This window comes from Lactuca sativa, chromosome 5 (assembly GCF_002870075.4).
Source record: "Lactuca sativa cultivar Salinas chromosome 5, Lsat_Salinas_v11, whole genome shotgun sequence".
Taxonomy (NCBI): Eukaryota; Viridiplantae; Streptophyta; class Magnoliopsida; order Asterales; family Asteraceae; genus Lactuca; species Lactuca sativa.
In genome coordinates this window covers 216,695,237-216,704,077 of record NC_056627.2, presented here as the reverse complement: position 1 = coordinate 216,704,077, position 8,841 = coordinate 216,695,237, and the positions used below count along the sequence as shown (strand labels likewise).

The window sequence follows — 8,841 nt, the reverse complement described above, 5'->3', positions numbered from 1 at the left end:
GATTAATAAAAATACCTTCAGGACCCTGTCTAATATTCAAGCCAAGGAAAAAGTTATTTGAACCCATTGAGCTCATTTCAAATTTAGTCTCCATCAACTTCCTAAATTCAGCTTTTAAGCTTGGATTTGTGGAGCCAAAGACGATGTCATCGACGTAAATTTGAACTATCATAAGATGGTCACCTTCTTTCTTTCGAAAAAAGGTTGGGTCAACCGAACCTTGTTTAAACTTGGACATTTTATGAAATCTAGTCAGAGTTTCATACCATGCCCTTGGTGCTTTCTTGAAACCATACACTGCCTTGTCCATAACGTAGCAGTGACCTGGATACTTCTCGTTCACGAAACCCGGTGGTTGATCTACATACACCGTCTCTTCTAGTTCTCCATTTAACAAGGAACACTTCACATCCATGTGGTATACTTCAAAGTTTTTGTGTGCAGCATATGCAAGAAAAATACGAACTGACTCCAGCCTAGCTACGGGAGCGAAGGTCTCTTTGTAATCAATGCCTTCTTCTTGACAATAACCTTTCACAACCAATCTTGCCTTGTTGCAAATTACGTTTCCTTCCTTGTCCATCTTGTTCCTGAAAACCCACTTAAGTCCAACCACAAAGCATCCTTTGGAGTTGGAATCCGTCTCCACACTTTGTTTCTCTAGAACTAATTGAGTTCGTCCTGCATGGTATGTACCTAATCAGAATGATTGAGTGCAGTATTGATTTCTTAGGTTCAACCTTGGAAACGAACGAATTAAACATGCAAAATTCCGCTTTAGAGAATAGTGCAGTTTGTTTTGCTTTTAGTTGAGAGGGTGTGAGAATTTTTTCTGATGGTTTACCAATAATTTGTGTTTGAGGATGATCTTTGGTCCATTTAGTGAGTAGTGGGTAATTAGGATCACAAAAGGGATATAGTTCAAAATCCAATTCTTCTTTGAGTTCTAATTGAATATCAGCATCATATGAATTTGCATTCTCCCTCTCGAATGATGATACTTCTTCCGGTTCAGGCTCAGAATACTTTCCCTAGACTTGGCTTTCGGTTGGTGTTGATGAAGATGGACTCTCCCCCTGGAATGATGAATCTTGATTATTTGGAGGAGACAAACCCTCCCCCTGAACATAAGAACTATCTCTGGGAGGTTCGCTTGAGTTAGACTGTTCGGTTGCTTGTGGTTGTTAATCTGCCATTTTCTGTGCAGCATCCTCGATTATCTTCTTCAGGTGATCTACCTTGTTATCTGCAGCTTCAGATTCGGATTAAATGGGCTTTTCTGGTTCATCAAATAACATCATGTACTGCTCAAAGAGATTTGAAATAGGTACGGTAACTTGACTAGAAATGGGAAATATTTCCTCCACAGAGCCTTCGGTCGTATGTAGTTTCTTGACGTAGTTGTCATCGAAGGTAACATTATAGGTCTCCTCTAATTTCATTGAAAGTTTTTTGAGAACTCTATATGCTTTGGAGGTCAAGGAATAACCCAGAAAGATTCCTTCGTCTGCTTTGACATCAAACTTGTTTCGGTGCTCCTTTGAATTGAAGATAAAGCATCTTGAACCGAACACGTGGAAAAACTTTACATTGGGCTTTCGGTTGTTCAAGATCTCATAGGGAGTGATTGAGAAATTTTTGTTGAGATAAGATCTGTTTTGTGTAAAACACGCATCAGCAATGGCATCAGCCCAGAAGTATAGAGGTAGAGAAGCGAAGCTCAACATGGTTCGGGCTGCTTCACATAGAGATCGGTTTTGCCTTTCAACAATCACATTATGTTGTGGAGTATATGGATTCGAGAACTTGTGAGTTGTTCCCTTCTCTACAAGAAAATCATCAAAGTCGTTGTTCTTAAATTCCAACCCGTTGTCGCTTCTAATGTTGCGAACTACCTTTCGTAGTTGAACTTCTATCTGTTTGATAAAGAGTTTATGTTTGGAAGTGGCCTCCGATCACTACAAGAAAAATAGCCTTTTACGACGCGCAAACCACGACACTCATTGATTTATGTTACGCAATGGAGAGTGACGTTAAAAAAGTGTCATCTCTTAAGAAAATTTAAGGATTTAGGTCATGCATTATTGCGTGCCTTTAAATTAGTGTCAAAAGAAAAAAAATTAAAAACACGGAGGGCGCTGTACCTTAAATGCGCGCCCTCTATATGTATCGCTTTATAATTTTAATGAACGCGCGTGCCTTAGTTACAAGCGGGAAAAGAAAAGCCAAAAAATTAGAAAAGCCCGCTACCCTCCCTGCCCTAAGCATTTTCACGCATCTTTCATTCTCCTCACACTGTTGTGCAACTTCTCAATCAAAGATCGAAGGTTACGATTTCATCTCCATCTCTCGACTTCATCATCTCAATCAAGAAAAAGGGCTTCTGATTTCCATTCATCTACTTCATCGTTGCTGTAATTTCACCTTCTTCATCTCTCTGCTGTTATTGAGAATACTCGCCAATAGTTTTCTTATTCCCCACTCGATGTTGAAATTTTCAGAAAAAGCCCTAATTAAGTATTATACTCGCAAGTCTCAATATTAGAATCCAAATATTAATTCTCGTTTGTTTCTTATTCCCCACAGATAAAAAGAAAAAGGGGAATTAGAATGACGAAGGTAGCGGGAATTTTGGTCCGGTGGTCGTGGTTCATCTATCGAGAAAGGAAGATAGGAACGCAAGCAGCCATGGTGGTCGATGATGGAAATCAATCGAGAAAGGGGAAGCACCTCTGGTGCGGGATCGATTTGACAAAAAGAGAAAGGAGAAGCAGCGACGCTTCTCTTGTCTGCCACAGCTTGGGGGGGAGGTGCTCCGGTGGTCTCCTTGGCTGTTCTTCCTTGTCGCCAGCAGATTACATGTAGGGAGGGGACTCAACTAGTCCGATGGAGTAGGACAAGTAACGGCTGGTAGATCAGGATGATCGATCTATTCATGAGGAGGAGGAGGAAATTATTGGTTCCCGGTGAGCCTTCCTTGGCTTCTTAGACTCCGTCATCGGTAGAAATCGGAGGACCTTTGGGGTTTGGACAGATCGAAGGAAGAAGAATGAAGAAGTGGTGGTCTTTGGTGATTGAAGGTAAACGGATGGGGTTTTCTTGAACCTCACAGGTCGTATTCTTTCTTAGATTTAATGCTTTCCATGAATCTTTTTTGGTGATTCCAACACACACATAAATCAGCATTCTCTCAAATTTCTTTGAAAATCCAATTGTTTACTTGAACTTCCTTCTAATTAAAGCCATTGGTAGAAGCCTTTCATCAGCTCGAATCTTAGTATCTTTCCATCCATAGTCTGTAATACTAATACAAACGCAAACAAAACACTCCTTTCTGTTTTCCAATTTCCACAATGGTTTCTTCTCAATTAACTGCTTTAATTGAAAACAAGCCATTCAAATCCTCCAAGAACTATTTCCAATTCCCAAAAAAGCCCTCCCAATGAAACATCAGATACTCTTGAATTGGACTTTTCTGATACATTTGGTCCTCTCCCACTGCCAGCTGGCAATTCTGAAATTCCAAGCGATGACCCTGTGGTCATTTACAGCCGTTCACATTCTTTAGTGGGTCCCACGCCATGTGTAAGCCACTTGCTGTATACTGTATAATTCAAACTTGTAACAAATTCTGTGAATTAATCAAAAACCCTTTGTGTGAATTTTGTAGGTATTGGCTCTTATTATGTTATTAATTAAAACATAAAGTTTTTTCACAATATGCTCTCTGTATACAAAGAATGTGCTAAACTGTCATGACTTGTTACATCAAGCATTTTCATTCTAATTATTTTTATTCATAAACCAATTTAGATATAAGTAAATTATTGTAAAAATTTCAGGTAGACATGGTAGTTCTTACAGATGGCAGCCGTATTCTTGGGCTTGGTGATCTTGGGGTTCAGGGAATGGCCATACCTATTGGAAAGCTCGATATGTATGTTGCTGCTGCTGGTATCAATCCTCAAAGAGTATGCTTCTTTTTTTTTTTAAATCACAACTTCAATTTATATGCTATACTACTTGATCAAACACATTCCCTTTGACACTCCCGTGTGAAAAGAAATTATAAGATGTTTAATGGAGTGTTTGGTTTGTTAATGAAATTGGACAGATTAGGAATATAAGATTCCATTATGAGACCTTTTTGGTTGCCAAATGGATGGAATTCAATCCCATTTCTTTCATTTGATATATATTTCAGTAAGTAAACATTAAAAAAAAGTTTCATTTATATATGAACCAAGCAAAAGAGTGAAATTGAATTCCATTCCATTCCAGTTTTTGTCAACTAAACATGTGACAAATTACAATTCCTTTTAATGGATTCATCCCCTCAAATAATATTCTATGAACCAAACGAAAACGTGGTGTACATTCTCACTAATACATTTGTTCTGCATTGCAGATCCTTCCTATCATGCTTGATGTTAGAACTAACAATCAACAGCTAGTAGATAATCCCCTTTGTAAGTGGATAAGTGTACACAAACTCATTGTATAGCATCTTTAACTTTACCCACAAGTTAATATTATTTTAATTAAATGATTTCTTTTTTAACTATATTTACTTTGACAGATATAGGACTACGACAACCTAGATTAGAAGGGGATGAATATATATCGGTAGTGGATGAATTAATGGAAGCTCTTCATGCACGTTGGCCAAAGGCTATTGTCCAGGTTCATTTTTTTAAAAGCTTTCAAATGTTTGGTTTTTTATGTATGTTGAATTTATATGAAATCTTTTATGATTGTCCATGTTAAATTAGTTTGAAGACTTTCAATTCAAGTGGGCTTTTGAAACTCTTGAAAGATACCGGAAGAAGATCTGCATGTTCAATGATGACATACAGGTTAGAATATGTCTAATGCTTATGCTCCTTGATTTGAAACATCAAGTTATTGTTTGGTATGATGGAGTCAAGGAAGGAATGGAATGGTTCATTCCACCGGAACGAAAAAAAATCATGTTTGTTTTGCCTGATGGAATGATGGAATGGAATGGGTGATTCCTCCACTTGTTCTTCTTTGCAGGGAACTGTTGGTGTTGCATTGGCTGGATTACTTGGAACTGTTAGGGCACAAGGTCGCCCTTTATCAGACTTTGCAAACCAAAAAATTGTCGTTGTTGGTGCTGGAAGGTACTTCACACCCTCATTTCTCCTTATATATATATATATATATATATATATATATATATATATATATATATATATATATATATATATTATGAACTTTAACTTACATTCTGTATGGTTTTCAGTGCAGGGCTTGGTGTTCTTAAAGTGGCCTATCAGGCGGCTGCAAGGATGGCAGGATCAGAAGCAAAACCTCAGTTTTTCCTACTTGATAAAGACGTATGATTTTACGAAAATGCCCTCGTCCAACTTACCATCTTATTCTGTTTCTATTATTTTTCAGTGAACTAATAGTTTGAATAGAAAATAAAAAGGGGAAACGTAAGTGCGTTGCTATTATGAATATAAAGTTTTAAAATTTTTTTGGATGCAAGGTTTGATCACAAAGGAGAGAGGTTGTATTGACTCAGCAGCTGCACCATTTGCCAAAGATATTGGAGAGGTTGAAAGTTTAGGTCTCCATGAGGGATCTGATCTTCTTGAAGTGGTACGTTACATCTATTTTTGGAATAATTGTGTTTTTTTTAGTTAATTATATGAAAAACTTTTTTGAAAAGAAAAAAAAAAGTTATATACTTTGCAAATGGGGATGCCAATTTTATGGTGTTTTGCAGGTCAAAAAGGTCAAACCTCATGTTCTTCTTGGTTTATCTGGAGTTGGAGGTGTTTTCAATGAGCATGTATGTATTCTTTTTTTGGTTTAATAAGTACTATATAATTTTCTGTACTTTTTTGATGATAGAAACCGTGAAGCTTCTGTTGGGCCACACATTATTAACCACTTATTTCTGTTTCCTCTTAAATCAAGGTAGTCTATGGGTATTTTTTTATGTGAAGCTCGTCTTTTTTGCAATGATAGTCTATGGGTATTTTTTTATGTGAAGTTCGTCTTTTTTTGACTTTTGACTTTTATATTTTTGCATTGTGTGGTTATAATTTGTTTCAGACATCAGGAATCTTAAAGCAAAATGAAGTGAATTCCAAAAGTAGTACAAAGATGGAATCACCTATTCCGATTCCAATAACCTCTTATTTTTTTCATTAGTTAAAATTTTCAGATATTAATATGAAGTGTTTTATAATTGGTTAATGTATAAAATGAGTTTGGTTTCAGGTTGATGCTAAGTTGAAGGATGCAGTTGAGAAAGAGGTTGGTAGGATAAGAGGTTTGGTTGGATTAGCTTTTTCCACAGCACAGAAGGTTAGGGACAGGTCTATATTTTTTTTCTTGATTAAGTCTTGTTTTTGTTAAGTAAACAAGAAACATAAACTAAAAGGTCTATATTTTGTTTCTTGATTGGTTTGATGCAACAGCTTCTTTACCTTTCGTCCATGTAGGATCCACCAGGAACAGGAAAAACACAAACAATTTTTGGGCTTCTTAGTGCCATATTACATACCAACTGAGTATCTAAGTCTCTTAACTTTGTAAGACATTGATTACTTGAGGGTATTTTTAGTAACATTGTAAGAGATTGATTACTTGAGGGTACTTATGGTATATAATGTTATATTCTTTTGTTAAAATGGTCCTTAGTGCAATGAATTATCTTTATTGTTTATGGTATTTTATTTTGTATTATGAGACTTTTAATGTGTTATTTAATTTGAAAATTAGTAAATCTATCAAAAAAGTATTTTATTTCTATTACGAGAAATTAAATGCAAATTTAATATAAAAATTAATAAATATATACTTTTTCTTAAACATTTAAATTTACGATACGCAAAAATGTGTGTCATCTTCATTTATGACATGGCCTTTCTTGACAGGGGCTTTCTTGATACGCATTGTGTGTCATTAACACGCGCGTCGTAAGGTTACGACACGCGAATGCGTGTCGTCTTCCTTTATGACAGGGCCTTCCTTGATACGCATTGCGTGTCGTAATTGCGCGTCGTAAATGAGCGTCGTAAATGCGCGTCGTCTATCTTTATGACAGGGCCTTCCTTGACACGCATTTGTGCGTCGTCTGAGCGTTTTACGACGCGCAATGAGCATCGTAAAAGGCCTTTTTTCTAGTAGTGGATTTCTGCTTTAAAAAGAACACCCAAGTAAACTGAGATAAGTCATCAACAATGACATGTATGTACTAGTTAAGTCCAATGCTTTCGATTGAAGAATGACCACATAAATCAACGTGCGGTAATTCTAGTGGTTCAATAACTTTTTTGATGATTCGAGAGGGATGAATCTGCCGACTTTGCTTTCCCATTTCACATGCGGCACATATGTGTTCTTTATCGAACTACAAAACAGGAAGACCTCGAACATGATCCCCAAGAACCAGTTTGTTAATGTCTTTAAAATTGAGATGGGAGAGTCTTCAGTGCCAAAGCCAGCTTTCGTCTGAATGAGCCTTTGTTAGCAAGCAAATTGTTGGTTTTCCCCGTATAGGATTGAGATTGAAAGGGTACATCTCTCCTTTTCGCTTCAATTTCAGCAAAATATTGTTCGTCTTCTTTTCAATAATTTCTTATCCATCGTCATCGAACGATACCTTCAACCTGGTACCAACAACGAGTTGAGAAACACTGATGAGGTTGTGTTGTAGACCTTCAACATACGCCACTTTTCATATTGAGAAATCACCATTGGTAATCATGTCATAGCCTTTGATTGTGCCAAAAGAATTATTGCCATACTTGACACATTCACCATTTCGAAGTGACCCAAATTCCCTCAGCTCCTCCTTTCTTCCTGTCATGTGACGCGAGCAGCCACTATCTATGTACTATTCATCATCAAACTGCTCGTCACACATAACCTACAAAAATTAAGAAGATTTAGGAACCGAAAGTTTCTTGGTTCCTTGTGATCCTTTTACATAACAGGGAATTGTAAGAGAAACATCAACAAGAAAGGTTCTTTTTATTAGTGTTGTTTCATCTTTTCCTTTTATGGTGAAAACTTTGATTTTATCAGATTTGAGTCTGTTAGAATCAGTTTTGGATTTGACATTAGCAATCCTTCGGTTCTCTAATTTAGGTTCAGACACCTTCATCTTTTCAACTTCTTGAACAAGCTTTTCTTATCCCTTACGATCATTTTGTGAGTGAGAGTGAAATTTGTGAGCGGTATTAAGCTTTCGATCAGTGCCCTTACTTGGTTGAGGATCGAAACTATTTTCCAGTCGGTTCCTCTCAATAGTTGATTTAGGAACAAAACTATCCTTTCGATTTCTCACATCTTGAGGTCCGAAACTTGTTTTCCTACTAGCGTCCATCTGATGACTGAAACTTCTCTATTGGTTGCTATTCCTTTGTGGACTGAAACTCTGTTTTCGGTTATTTTGGTTTTGAAGAATGAAACTCCTCTTTGGGTTGTCTTGACTCTGAGGACCAAAACTCTGTTTTCGGTTGTCATAACTCTGAGGACCGAAACTCTGAGGACCGAAACTCTGTTTTCGGTTGTCATAACTCTGAGGACCAGAAAAATTCATCACAGCCATCAGCGTTATCTTCTTCTACTAATGTCGTTAATTCGGCTATCTGTTGTTGTGTAACTCTTTGAACTGTGTAAACTTGATTTGGATTTGTTTGAACCTTTTGATATACAATAGCTTTTTCCTTGAGAACTTTAGTCTTGTCTTTCGATGAGCGAGTGAACTCAACTGAGTTTTCAGAAATAAGAATTTTATTTGTTTCGGGTTCGCTTTTGACAAATTCAGAACAGTCCACCTCATCTTCTACAAATATC

The 8,841-nt window shown here is 36.9% G+C and overlaps 1 protein-coding gene across 1 annotated transcript; it reads left to right on the top strand.

Annotated features, from left to right (window-relative positions):
- Positions 1-3,784: 3,784 nt before the first annotated feature.
- On the top strand, positions 3,785-5,381 carry LOC128126269 (NAD-dependent malic enzyme 59 kDa isoform, mitochondrial-like). Its single transcript, XM_052764015.1, has 6 exons — positions 3,785-3,971; positions 4,409-4,469; positions 4,580-4,683; positions 4,773-4,856; positions 5,038-5,144; positions 5,267-5,381. Exons 1-6 carry the CDS (start codon positions 3,849-3,851, stop codon positions 5,364-5,366), a joined length of 579 nt encoding a protein of 192 aa, XP_052619975.1. The 5' UTR covers positions 3,785-3,848; the 3' UTR covers positions 5,367-5,381.
- Positions 5,382-8,841: the final 3,460 nt, after the last annotated feature.